General features: G+C 46.0%; 1 protein-coding gene across 1 annotated transcript in view; it reads left to right on the top strand.

Annotated features, from left to right (window-relative positions):
• The window catches only part of SLC44A4 (solute carrier family 44 member 4), a 119,374-nt gene that overhangs the window by 79,741 nt on the left and 24,474 nt on the right, over nt 1–15,159 (top strand). The window contains exons 7-8 of the mRNA XM_088446695.1: nt 2,989–3,049; nt 14,162–14,270. Of these exons, the coding sequence (XP_088302821.1) occupies nt 2,989–3,049; nt 14,162–14,270 (170 nt within the window). The remainder of the gene's footprint in view (nt 1–2,988; nt 3,050–14,161; nt 14,271–15,159) is intronic.

Raw genomic sequence — 15,159 nt, 5'->3', positions numbered from 1 at the left:
TAGGGGGGATCACTACTGGGTGCCTGCAAAAGGGGGACCACTACTGGGAAAACTGCATGGGGGGGGACTACTGCTGGGGGCACTATATAAAGAGCACTGCATAGGGGGGGGGACTACTACTGGGGGCACTATATAAAGGGCACTGCATAAGGGGATACCAGTACTGGGTGGACTGCTACTGGGGGCACTGCATAAGGGGGAACACTACATAGGGCACTGCATTTGGGGGGACCACTACTGGGGGCACTGAGTAAGGGGAACTAATTGGGCGCTGTATAAGGGGGACCACTACTGGGGATACTGTATAAGGGGCACTACTATGGGCCTGCATAAGAGAGACCACAAATGCACACTGGGGTACTGTATAAGGGGTACTACTGGGGCTAAGGTGCATATGGATAGGAATGTTCAGCGTGAAAATAAAGGGGTGTGTCATGTTGACACGCCCCATTTTAAGTGACCACGCCCATTTTTTTTTTGGCTCGCGCGCACATATCGGGATGTTGGGGGGAGGGCTCCCTTTTAAAATTTGCTTTGGGCTCCAAATACCCTAGTTACGCCACTGACCCGAACACATTACCAGCAGTGATTCAGTGAATGCTGGGCTATTCTACAGTATATGTTCCTGTAACTTGGTGGTTTGCACAGAGCAATAAATTTTTTTGCAAGACCGACTGCCACTAGCTTTTGCAGGTTATTGATGTTTTATCTAGCGGCCCCTTGGCATGGTGGAACTGCAAGGTGGGGTGCCGGCCTTTTATACTGTGTGCGTGTCATATATATTATATATATATATCCTGTTTATACTTTTTATTGTTGGAATAAAGGACTTTTAGAAGACTGGTGAGTGCACCCCCTTTTTTCAAGTTTATATACCGGACCTGGAGGTCTCTTTCGGGCAGTCACCCCAGCAATCTTTAATTATAAAAACGTGGACACATCTTGACTATAATATATATATATATATATATATATAATAATTCTATTATATTATATTATATTTTATATATAATACGTGCTAGGGGGCATCAGCCAAAATTTTGCCTAGAGCACTGAATTGGCTAGGGCTGGCTTAGTCGGCACCACATCGTGTCCCTGATTGGCAAATCTGCCCTACAACATGGCAGATCTGAAGATGCGATGTACGACCTGCGGGGACGCGCATCGGCATCTCACTATTTGGGCATATTTTACACGATTTGTCGTCACGATGCATCGGAATCTGGCAAATCATGTAAAATGTCGCCAAGTGTGTAGGCACGTTTAGGGGTACATTCACTACGAATCGAGTTTGGTTGAGATTGCAATCTCGGCTGTCTTTGTCCATTTTTTTTAAACTCACAAATTACTAAGGCAAACTCGGGTGAGAAATTATGATCCTCTCCGCAAAACACAGGTGACATCACAAATAGAAATTAGTACATCGGCCAAACTTGCAGGTACTTTACATAGACAAGAATACAACACGGGAATATAACCTGGTAATCACGGGTGTAAATTAAGCAAACTAGGTCCAAAATAGAAGATTTTAATAGACCACCCCCTGAGCAGCTAGTTTAGCAGAAACATACACAGATCAGCGTGGTCTGTGCATGTTTTTGACTGTTACCAAGGAAATAAAGGGTTGAATGTTAAAAAAAATAAAAAATGGCATTGGGGTCCCCCCTCAAAAACATAACCAGCCCTGGGCTCTGTGAGCCAGTCCTAGTTAATAAAAAAATATGGGGGGACAAAATGTGTAGGGATCCCCTACAAGTTGCCTGCATCTTGCAGACTATTACATGATGGGCCTACCACCATGCAGTGATAGGGGCCCGAGCATAAGGGGGTGTGGCCAACTACCACAGTTGGAGTTGGCCAACCATTAGAAACAACATGCAAAGAACAGGAACCCTCTATAAAGGTGGAGACATGGGTACCAGGATCGTTTTGGTATAGTTTCCTTAGAGATAAATTAAACATCCACGTTTAATCATAAGCCAAGTAACTGACTTCTAGAGGAGGGGGTAGGGCCTACCGGGGATTTTCCCTGTATACCTGTAGGCCAGTCCGACTCTGCTATTACATTTCCCTATCAGTGTTTTAGAAGAATGAAGGACTCTTCTGAAGAGGTAGAAATAGATGTCTACAAGCAGGATCATAGATTACTGAAGTGTAGGGGAACTTTTGTAGGACTTACTACATAAAAGTCTCTTCTTTCCACCCATAAGGTGGAATGTACTAACACAGAAATATGGTTTGACTGCATTCCCCATATGTTTCAAGCTCTGGAGCTTGTGCTCGACCGGGTCCCTATGTCATTAGGCCCCGCCCCATCACAGAAAACTACTGCGAATCACGGGAACGTGAGGAGAGGGTGGGCTAAATGGCGCATTTTCACATAATTTTGCCCCACTCCTTCCATACGGAGCTGAGATTCATGGCATTTATGCCACGATTCCCGGCAATTATCTCCTTATCCTGCCCACTTCACTAAGAAGTGGGCGGGATGCGGGAGATCCACATACTCTTCCGGGGGTGCGGGGGGCACCGGAATTTTGGAGCCTCCCACAACTTTTCGAGAGAGTATGTAAGTTTGCCTTTAAAACCTGGACTGTAATGGTGGAGTTTGGGAAACTCTGCACTAAGCATTGCTTGCATACATGTTACATTGTTAATTTCAATGTCACAGCGCAGGTACAATACAGGGTAGATTTCGGCAGAAACAACCGAATGAGAACAATAAGAAGATTGCAGGAGCCATCAGGATTGGTGCTATATTTAACAAATAATATAATTGGTACTGACAAGACACCAACGGCCTGGGTTCTTGCGAGAAGTAAAGGCAATAACGCTTCTAAAACATTTTCCTTTTCATTCGGTACTATTCCCATAGTTATAGAAATTCTTCCTTTACCAATGTTCAAGTCATCCCATGTATATGATTATGCGTTACACAGCTAAGCCACCCCTAATACTGTTATTTTCTGCCTCTTTTCTTTTACTCAGACTGTGAAGCAAATTGCCGAAAAGGAATTATGTCCCTTGTTCCTCGTCCCCTCCTCTCCCAGTGAGTATCTGTGTCTGTCTTTGTGTAGTCCCAGTAGTTATGGCAAGGCAAGGTCTCTGTGCAGGGCCGCGTGTTCCGACTTCATTGATTTGTATGATTACCATCCACGTGGACCATATACTGTACCCAGCACAACCTAAGAGACAATACATGTAGTTATGTGCGGCCGCCGGTCTCAATCCCGACATCCGAATCCCAACAGGGGAGTTAAGATAGGCCTCAAAATACCGATGCCTATCTTAATCCCAACGCCACAATGCCGAAGAACACCAGACCGGACAAGGTAAGTCCAGGGGGCCCTTAGCGTTAGCCGCGAGGGGGGAGGGTTAGGTTTAGGGACCATAGCAAGGTTAGGTTTTGGGGGGGAGGTTAGCGTTAGGCACCCCTAGGGGGGAGGGCAAAGATTAGGCACCCCCGGGGGGAAGGTTATGGTTAGGCACCCTCCCTGGGAGAGTTAGGTTTAGGGTGCATTAAGGGGGGGTTAGGGTTAGGCACTAGGGGGGAGGTTAGGCACCACTAAGGGAGGGTTAGGGTTGGGAGGGGGAGGTAGGGATAGGCTACTTACCTGCCCTGTCGGGTCTACTCCCTTCGGGCTGACGGTGTCGGGATATGAACCGGCGGCTATTCAGCAGCCGGGACTTCATACCCATTCTGTTTACTTGTGACAAATTCTATTTGGAGAGCGGTGTCAGTACCTCTCAAAAGGGTATTTAGCTGGCTGAGCCACTAGAATGCATTGTAAAATAAAATGACTTGCTAGCAGCTAACTGTCAGAATATAATACAATAAATAGCAGCGTGTCTTCTAAGTATTCATGGGCATAGCTGTAGTGGGTACAGGGGGTGCTTTCGCTATGGGGCCCCGGAGCCAGGTCATATAGTTGTCTGCCAAGTGACCGGAAGTGCCTGCTAAGCATTTGCGTCCAACCAATTGCCTGGCCTGAAGGAGGTGGCATTCCTTTTTTATTGAGTGTTATAAAAGGGGGCACTGTAATGTGTCATAGCATAATCTGACTGGAGTCTCTAGTGTTATATAATATGATCTGGAGGCACTGCAATGTGGCATATTATGAATTGTGAGCTATACAGTGTGGCATAATATGAACTGTGGGCACTACAATGTGACATAAATTGAACTGGGGCCACTGCAATGTGGCATATTATATGAATTGTGAGCTATACAGTGTGACATAATATGAACTGGGGCCACCAATGTGGCATATTATGAACTGGAGCACTTCAGTGGCATAATATATCCTGGGGACACTGTATAAGATAATGTGAATTGGGGGCACTGTGTGACATAATGTGTACTAGCAGCACTACAATGTGTCATATTGTGAACTATGGAAGTACTATGGGGAGAACATTAACTAGGGTACTACTGTTTCATAAAATGAATTATTGGCACCATGATGGGGCATAAAATGAACAATTGATGCAGAGAGCGGTATCTCGCTAGAAATATTAGGATGGGGGTCCCTTCAAAATGTTGCTATGGGGCTCATGAAATTCTGGCTAAGCTCCTGGATATATTTATATATTTTCTATTCAATGTGTTTTTCTATTACATTGTATTAAATTGTACAGTACCTGTAGGCTGCACACGATGCAGGCAGACATTATGTTGGCTGAACCTATATTCAGCTTATTCGGTTTGTTAGTCCACTAAGATTTGGTGTCATCATGGAGCCATAAAGTTCCTAGTGCATTGATAGACTGTATTCTTCTGAATATAACGTCTGCAGACAATGGATAGACTTTAACTCTTTGCTCTAGTGTAAGATGTCTTTTCAGATCTGTTTCCAGTGAATAAGTATCATTTGTTAATTATTATATCGTGAAAATGTGTTTTCTCTGTCTGCCGTCTGCCGTAGGGAGACAGACAAAGGATTCTGTTTACTCTGTAGGAGATGGGTCACTGGAAAAAGAACTTGCCCATTCTCTATATAACCCCATGTTTCTCTGATCTTGTCATCCCCTTAATATGTCTGTACCCATCAAAGGGCAACGCATGGCCCTGACTGTGTCCTGTCCCTCAACCCTCATGTCAGTGGACAGCATTTCCCATCCAGTTATCCTGTTGGCTAAGGGGGAGGGACTGATTTACATACACTCGAGCTTCAAATTGTTTTCACTGACAGGGATATGCATGGGGAACGCTTTGGATGAGTTGGTGACCGATTTATGTCTTAAGGGATAAAGAAGGCAAACTTAGGGAAGACGATCGGAATGTAACCCAAGACCATTTGACAGTCCTTCTAGATTCTAGAGCAGGGGTTCCCAACCACAGTCCTCAAGGCACACTAACAGACCAGGTTTTAAGGATTGCCAAACTTGAGCACAGGTGACTTAATTAGTAGTTCAGTTTATTTTGATTTAACATCTGTGCTCAAGCTAAAACCAGGACCGTTAGTGTGCCTTGAGGACCGAGGTTGGGAAACACTGTTCTAGAGTGTGATACGTTTTTCTCTGCTGCAGATTCAGTTATCTATCTCATCAGGGCTATACTTTTTTGTTCATGAACATTTGAAGATTTACAAGATGATACGATTTAATGATACATTGCGCATGCTGTACACACTGCACGATCCGGTGTACGATGGCGCGATGTATGGCTACATGTTGCAAGTAACTGCACAGTGTCGTTCAATGCATTGTCCCATTTGCCGTGCAGAACAGGAGATGGGATGATACGGGGAACGACCGTCTGAATGACAGATCGTGCCTACACGCTTATGATGTGTATGATATATCATTCCGATGAACGTTGGAATGATATATAGACAGGTATTTATCAAAGCTTGGAGAGAGATAAAATTGTAAGAGATAAGGTACTAACCAACCCACTTCTAACATACATTTTACAAGCAGCCTTGATAAAGCAGCCCACTGGCGAAACGCGCGTCCGCGTTTCTTAAATTATCCGAGTCATAACAAGATAAAAATGCTATAGATGTGATTATTGTATATATACCGATCCCATATTAGTGTATTACAGAATATGTGAAGGACACACATGAATAGATGCCTCTGAGTTATATGTAGGTTGACACTGTAACTACATGTGGGGATTAAACCCGGTGAATACATAATATGATAGTTACCTAATATACGAGAGAAGCAATAAAAAAAGAAACATGTCTGTGTGTAATTGAATACATAACACTGCAGGATTTGGACCCAAACCTGCAGCATGGTAAGTTTCAATTGAAACAGAGTACTGATACTTAATATTATAATGTGGCCATCATGTGAATAACTGATGTATAATTATACTATTGTTCACACACTGGGCCTGATTCAGAGGTGCTCGCAAAAAGCAAGCTCTCACTCTGAATCAGGGCGGGCGCTGTTTTTTTTAGTTGCGACCTCCTGGTCGCTCGCATAGCTGTGGGTGACCACCCACAGCTATTGCGAGCGGCCAGGATGATGGTCGCGATGGTAAAGACCATCGCGACCATCGGTATTGCGATGAGACCCTTGTGGTAGGGTCTTGTGGCCGCAAGCCCCAGAGAGTTTCTGGCTCTAAAAGAGCCGGAAGCTCTCCCACTGACATCACTGGTGATGTCAGTGGGGCCGCCCACAAATGGCAGGCGTTTGCTTGGGAACACCTCCATTTGTGAAGCCACCCCCCGGCCATGCCTACAAAACGGGGCGAGCTGTCGATCAACATCGACAGCCGCCCCTTTTGTAGTGAGTCCCGGCGCAAATGCTTTTTGCGCTCGCTTCGGGGCTCGCGCACGCCGCTCGTGCGCACTGGGCCACCATCGACCCGCTTGCGAGCGGGTCTGAATCAGGCCCACTGTTTTATTGACTGCATAAATACATGATGGACCAATAACATAATATATAGGACTGGAGTAAAATATTCGAATACATAGGTGCCTGTTCATCATACCTAAAGTTTCTCTGGAGGTAATTAGGTTTGGAGCTCGCATGGAGTTCTACCTAATTACCGCAGGAATTCATCATTCCTCCTCCCTATAACTATCTATTTCGAAAAGGTGTCATTTTTGCGATGACAGCTTTTCAGGAAATAGATACTTTTCCCTATCTACACTAACTTACCGCAGCTGGAATCTGTGCTGAGCATGCACTGTTACATTCGTTAACCCAGCGATGCGCAGCACTACCTACAGCTACGTTAATTTTTTGTGTTTCCCCCCTCCCCCCACCGCTCACCTCCCCCCCCATCCCCGACTTACCTCCTCGCGCAGCAGCCTCCGGCTCTGTCTACTATGCTGTCATGTGTTCTCCCCAGCAGAACTCAGTAGTTTAGAAAAAAAAAACAATGTTTTTTTTTCTAAACTTTATTGTGTACTGTTGGGGAGAACACATGACAGCAGGGCCGGATTTCCCGCCAGGTATCCTAGGCGCTCGCCTAGGGCCCAGCGGGACCCATGGACGGGCCCCTTTGCCCTTAGATATCACCCGAACACATTGCTCCCAGAGGAGCACTGCGCGCATCGTCACGCGGTCCCGCCTTTACTCCCAGAGAGTCCCGCACGGCTGTCTGCGCGGTGCTCTCTAAGAGAGAGAGAGAGACTATGTACTTGGCCACCTGCCTGCGCATGAGGGAACGGTGTGCGTGTGTGGACACTGCACACAGTGACTCACTGGGTCCGCGGCCCACCGCCCTGTCCCTCCCTGCTGGTGATCCATCATCCATGATCTGGCTAGCCCCGCCGCTGCCCACCCCAGCAGCAACTCTTCCAGTGCCAGCCTTCCAGGCCCGCCGCCCACCAGCATCAAGCAGCAGCCGGGCAGGTAGGAACCAACTACAACGCAGTCAGTAGTTGTCAATAGGCCACTCATATACACACACTATATATATATGTATATATATATATATATATATATATATACATAGATACATACAGTGTATATGATATGAAAATGTGTATTTATCTCAATGGGAACAATTTATATATATATATATATATATATATATATATATATATATATTCCCAATGATCGGGCACTCCTAAGTCCTCTGTAAGAAAACTGCCAGGGTGCCAGAACCAAACAGCATGCAATATTTCAACATTGAACAGCACCTCATGGACTTGTCACCAGGTAAAAGAAATCAAATAGCCAGCTTTTCAACAGTGTTGTGTATCCTTGAAAACAGGTAATAAAGACCCAAAACGTTGGATTTGAAAAGCTGGCTATTTGTTTTCGTTTACCTGGAGTGCCGCTCGATGTTGGAATATATATATCTCAATAAAAGAGGTCCGCGCTAGTTGTGTAATGGATGGTGAGATGTAAATATGCACCACGTATACAAGAATTATATAAGAGAATAAGGATATAAATTGTATATATATATATAAGCTGTTTATTATATTCTCTGTTAAGGTTGGAGACACTGGGCCTGATTCAGATCCGCTCGCGAGCGCTGTCGATGTTGCCACAGCGGGTCGATGTTGCCCAAGTGCGCATGCGCACGACGGACACGGCCAAGCCGTCGTTATGGGTCTCGCACCAAAGGGGGCGTGCTGTCGATGGTGATTGACAGCACACCCCCTTTGGTGGGCGTGACGGGGGCGTGGCTGCCCTGACGGAGGCGTTCCCATGGGAACGCCTACCGTATTGGGCCGGCCCCACTGACATCACTAGTGATGTCAGTGGGAGTGCTTTTGGCTCTGATACAGCCAAAAGCACTCCAGGGCTTGTGGCAGCGAGACCCTACCACAAGGGTCTCGTCGCAAGCCCGATGGTCGCGATGGTCAAGACCATCGCGACCATCATTTTAGCCGCTCGCTATAGCTGTGGGTGGTCACCCACAGCTATACGAGCGGCCAGGAGGCCGCTCCAAAAAAGAGGAGGGACGGCCCTGATTCAGACCGAGCGCTCTGTCAGAGCGTCTGGCTCTGAATCAGGGCCACAGTGCTCAGGCTCTTGTGAGATGATGGCAGAATTTACTATATAGTATTATAGTCTTTTTAAAATCTATATTCTATTTAGTACTGTTAGCTAGCAAGCTTATGTCCCGAAAGTGTCTACTTATGTGAAGGTACAGTGGGGCTGTGGGCCTGATTCAGACCCGCTCGCGAGCGCTATGCGCTCGCAAGCGGGTCGATGGTGGCCCAGTGCACATGCGTATGACACGTCATGCGCATGTGCCAGACCCGGATAGAGACGGGCAAACCGTCGCTCCGGGTCTCGTACCAAAGGGGGCGTGCTGTCGATGTTGAGTGACAGCATGCTCCTTTGGTGGGCGGGCTGGGGGCATGGCTGCCCAGATGGAGGCGTTCCCATGGGAATGCCTACCGTCTGGGGCCGGCCCGACTGACATCACAAGTGATGTCAGTGGGAGAGCTTTCAGCTCTGTTTGAGCCGAAAGCACTCTGGGGCTTGCGGCAACGAGACCCTACCACCTACCACCGATGGTAGCGATGGTCTTGACCATCATGACCATCTTCCTGGCTGCTCGCTATAGCTGTGGGTGGCCACCCACAGCTATGCGAGCAGCCAGGAGGCCGCTCTGAAAAGCAAGAAGGATGGCCCTGATTCAGACGAGCGCTCTGTCAGAGCGTCCGGCTCTGAATCAGGGCCTGTGTCTGGTGAAGCGGCATCCCGGGTCCCCCAGGTGCACAATATACCCAGATGATCTGTTGCGCTCACCTCCTGGTGAACGGTCCGGCTGTCTTCAGCGCCCTCTGTGTCCTGGCCTCTACTCCTCTATGTGCCAGTGTTGCGCTTCACACACTGACTGGGATGCAGTATATTCACAGGTCCGTCGCAAGGCTTCCGGGTGCCATGCTCACGTGAGATTGCGCAACTGCCCGTGCCTCAGCTCCGAAGCCGGTTGCTCAACTCGAAACACTCGAGGAGACTTCTGGATTGTGGTTGGGTGGTATTTGGCAGTGGTTAGTGTGCGTATAGTCTCATGCTGTGGTAGCTTCCAACACATATCGTCCGTCAGGCATTCTTCAGGGAATCAAGATGAGCACAACAGTGCACCTGGGGGGAAGCAGTCGGGAAGCCGACGGAGGAAATCCCAAACGTCGGCTTCCCAACTGTCTAATCCCAGCAAGTGTCTAATGACAGGCGTCAAAATCCCAGTGCCTGTCATTAGACCTACGTCGGGAGCACGACATCCAGCTTACCAATCGAAGGTTAGCCGGGCGTGGGGGGGAGGGTAATGTTAGGGGGCTCCCTCGGGGGGGCTTAGGGTTAGGCTCCCCCCCCAGGATGTGAGGGTTAGGCTAGGGGTAGGGGGGTTAGGTTTAGGCACCCCCGGGGGGAGGTTAGGATTAGGAACCCCCCGGGAGATTTAGGGTTAGGCTGCGGGGAAGGGGGAGTTTAGGTTTAGGCACTTAGAGGGGTGGGTTAGGGTTAGGCACTTGGGGGGGGAGGTTAGGGTTGGGCACCGCTAAGGGAGGGTTAGGGGGTAAAAATAGGTTAGTTAGTACTTACCTTTAGCTGTCGGGATCTTCACCTTTGCTGGGCTTCTGCTCTCGGGTTTTGAATACCGATTCCCACCTGGGTGACAGCCCCACTGGACCTTCACACAAGTAGACACTTTCGGGACATTGAACAATAAGCTTGCTAGCTAACAGTACTACATAAATATAGATTTTAAAAGGAATATAATACTATATACTAAATTCTGCCATCATCTCATAAAAGCCTGAGCACTGTATCTCCAACCTTAACAGAGATTATAATATAATAAACAGCTTTGATATATAAGATTTATATCCTTATACCCTTATAGAATTTATGTATACGTGTTGCATATTTACATCTCACCATCCATTACACAACTAGCGCTGACCTCTTCTATAGATTTAAGTCGAAACAGTAGGGACGGGGTACCCTACAAGGTCGTGAGCAGCTGACAAACAAGAACCCTATTACCAAGTGCAGCGCAGGTTTTCTCTCTTGAGTTATATATATATATATATATATATATATATATATATATATATGTGTGTGTGTTTTCCTCCCGTCTCCCTCTGTTTCCCCCCCTTTTCCTCCCGTCTCCGTCTGTCCCCTTTCCTCCCGTCTACCTCTGTTCATCACTTGTTCTTCCTGTCTCACCCTATTTTTCACCCTCTCCTCCCATTTCCCTCTGTTCTTTCCTCTGCTTTTGCCTGTGACATTCCAAGTGGGGTCCAGAGACACCTACTGTAATGTATGCACAGGATTGTTTGAGGGAGGGGGCCCCAAACCGGTATCTTGCCTAGGGCCCCATGAGGTCTAAATCCGGCTCTGCATGACAGCATAGCAGACGGAGCCAGAGGAGAGACCAGAGTGCCGCAGGAAGATGCCGGGGGACCTGCACAGCTGGAAGCAGGTAAGTGTTACCTACTATATGCCACCTCACAGTGGTGTATGGTAACACCATCAAATTCCGAAAATACATAATTTTCGGAATTTGATGAATAGCCTAATTTCCATATCCCCATACTCCCATGTACCTGTGATGCTGAGACGGCGCTAGACTTACCTTTGCCAGGGTGGCCCAACGCTGGCAGACCCCCGAACACATGCCAGCTCCCTCACTGGAAAGACCGCGCCACAGCACCCCCCCGCCGGCAAGGACCGCAACCTCCACTTTATCTCTCACAATTTTATCTCTCTCCGAGCTTTGATAAATAACCCCAATAGTACGATACATCGTATAGTGTGTAACCAGCCTAAGATCATCCCCCTTGCTTCTTTTTTGTAAAATGTTTTGGTCCACTTGTTTTGTTTTTTTTCCAGACCAGTTCTTTAAGGTACTGTAGTGCCATATAGTATTGTTAAAATCTTTTTCACAGGCAAATTTTGAGTTCAGAAAATCCTATCCAGCTGTGGACCCTTCAGATTAATTGCTTTGTTGGAGCTTCTTCTGGTTGTGGTGACAATACATTATGATATCAAGAGTCATCTTCTATTTCCACCTCTTAAGCCAACTTTTGCAGTTGCTTCGATCAACCATACAGCTCCTGTGGCTTGCTGGTAATATCTTTGATGTGTTGTCCTTAACTTCACATGTTAGTGGCCAGATTAACTGCAAATGCAGTGGTGGTTGACTGAGCCCCTTGGCTCAAATTCTGTTCAGATGACAATACTTTTAAATGGTTCCAAACTATGCTGCCTTTTTTTGGGAAGGCCAAGACTTCTCAGTTGCCTTACTGTCTTAAGGTGTGTACACACTAGACGACTCGTAAAAGATGCAATGTTGTCAACGATTTCCCTTGAACTCCACTGAACTTGCGGACATGAAATATCATTCAATCTGACAAACGATCTGACCAATGACCTTAATCTTGTTAACGAGATTGCCAGATCTTACTGCAAGTAGGTAAGATCTGAGGATACGACAAACGACCCGCGGGACCGCACATCGACTTCGTTATCATTCATGGACACTGCATGATTTGCACGATTTGTCGTTCCGATGCATAGGAATCTGCGAAATCATGCAAAATATCTTCTAGTGTGTACCCAGCTTTAGAATAAAACTAATCAGGTTATTTTCCAATGCAAGAGTTCCTTTTGCTTCTTAGTCCATTAACGCAAACAACAGGGCATCAGACATTCAGCAGAGCAGTTCAACCCAGCCCAAAGATGAGCCCATATCAGTTATATCCTTGGATATTCTGCATCATCAATGGGGATACAAGATATTCTTTTCAAAGTTCTTTCCAAACAGGTTTCCATAAATCAACTGTACATTTGACCAGTCAAGGCCTGCAGAACGTTGTGGTCTACTGTCTTGAATTACCAAAGCCATTCAGGGCTTTACTCCAATCTCTTCCTGTTACCCTACTTGGATAGTACTGGGTCTGAAGCCCCTCAATTATTCTGGTTAGAGTCACTTTGATCAGTGATTTAGGCTATTATGGTGGAGAAGTATTTAGCATTCCTGGATATCAAGGATATTTCCCAAATGGGTATACCACCAGCATTTCACCTCTTTTGTTTCTATGGTGGCAGTTCTACATACCTTATCTGGGTGAAGGCCTGATCCAGGAAATGTAATTATAAAATATCCAGCTTATGGAACTGCTCGACTGGATTCTTCTGACCAACCTGCACACTACAATCCATAAATGCTCGAAAGCTGTTGGGACTATGGTCTTGACATGCGGTATTCCACATGTGCTTCATTTAAATGAATCTCTGCATTCATGGAACAGGTAGTCTTCTCACATTGATTACCTCCTTTGGTGTTAGCTGGACCACCACAATATCAAAGTAGGGATGTGCAGGCTCGGATTAGTTCGGATTTTCCAGACCATGTTGGGATTTTTCCTGCCAAAAATCGGGTCTCAGAAAGATTCAAAATGTCATCTTTCATGGACAAACATTATCATTCCTGGAAAAAAAAAGTCCATGAAAGATGATGTTTGTCCATGAAAGATGACGTTTTGCCTCTTTCTGAGACCCGATTTTTGGCGGGAAAAATCTGAATTTGGTGGGAAAATACGAACTAATCCAAGCCTGCACATCCCTAATATCAAGGTGTGATGACCCTTTTTAGTTTTGGTGTGGAAGGTAGTCCATACTATCAGAAATATCCAGAGTTGACCTCCACTCTCACAAGATGTACGACTGCCTTATGAGTGCTGCCAGCGGTAGTGGGCAGAGCACTGTGGACAGTGACCCTCTGTGGAGGTCGCTTTTGATGGAAAGATGCTCCAGGAGGCTGTTCATTCTCATGTAGTCCACCGCTTCTACTGAGGGCGACACAGACCACCATATCGAGGATGGCATATCTCGGTCCTACCCTGCTGCTTTTGTGGTCCTCTTGCTATGTTTGTTGTAAGCTGAGGAGGGTAGACATGATATTGGGGTTTTTAGGAGTGGTCAATTCTTTTTCCAGGACCCTTCTTTCTAGAAGTGAATCACAACCCACTGTTGGCATTTCCCCTCAGCCTCAGAGATAGATTTAGTGAGGGGATGTGTCAAACTTCAATTGGAGAAGTTTCACATAGCAACCACACACCTTCTAACTATCATTTATTTAGTACAATCTGTAAAATAATTGTTAGAAGCTGATTGGTTGCCATGGGCAACTTCTCCACCTGTCCTCTTTAGAGGGTTTGTCTACATCTCCCCTTAGTAGGAAAAATAAATTAACACTTACTAAAGTAAACCCTTCTCCTCTCAGTCTTTAACAGGTGTTTCATCAATACTAGTAGAATCTTTCCATCTGATTTTCCCTTCGGCAGCACCTCGACTGGAAACCAAACACGTGATGAGATTATGAATGCAACCAGGTACGTTTCTGTCACCGCCTGTTCTGTGCAATATTATCTTCCTGTCTACTCCAGTCATACTTCTTCTTCTTCCTTTCTGGTGTTTATCTAATCTCTACTCCTCACATATAATATTATTATTATTATCATTATTATTATTATTGTACTCGCTTGTTGGCAAGCCATAAGTTGTAACCTTAAATGGCGTTGTTATGCGTAGCCGTTTCAGATAGAAGGAAATGAGTAACTTTTTTCTTTGGGTGTGATCTTCATTAACTTCTGATTTTTGCCCTGCTAACTGGGGAATAAGATACAGTACCCCCAATCCCGCCACCAGAGTCATTACAGCGATACAGGAGTAGAGAGAAAACGTTAGTTGGGGGGAATCTGTATTTTATTATCATAATATTATTTGTCAAACTGTTATGGGCATAAGCATATTTCTGTATATAATTTATTTCATCGATTATAATCGACTGCTGATTAAAAATGATGTTATCACGTTGGAATGTGATGACAGTTGATGACATGAACCCTGACCCTTCCCCCAGTGTCTGTGATGCACAGGAAAAAGTGAGGGAGGGGTGGTAGAAAGAGACAATAAGAGAGGGAGATTGAGAGGTGTGGATGAGAGAAAATGTGGGTGGTGGGGGGGGTGGAGAGTGAGAGTGATTGGCAGAAAGTCTGACCAGCCTCAAACACTACAGCTCTCCTGACATGCAGAGAGCTCTCATGCTACGAAGAAGATTGCAATCGATAATTTATGCACATTGATGAGAACTGTGCTTTAACGTTCAGACACACCTGCGTTTGCCTAGCTGTCCCTTCATTATCTCCCCAAAATGTTGACTACCTTTTTCTCAATATGTGATTGAAAACTCTGTGCGACTGTAGTCGCAAACCTATCGCT

The sequence above is a fragment of the Taudactylus pleione genome, unplaced genomic scaffold (genome assembly GCF_031769625.1).
Source record: "Taudactylus pleione unplaced genomic scaffold, aTauple2 ptg000400l, whole genome shotgun sequence".
NCBI lineage: Eukaryota > Metazoa > Chordata > Amphibia > Anura > Myobatrachidae > Taudactylus > Taudactylus pleione.
The sequence above is the reverse complement of the archived record's forward strand: the minus strand, read 5'-3'. Positions and strand labels throughout refer to the sequence as shown.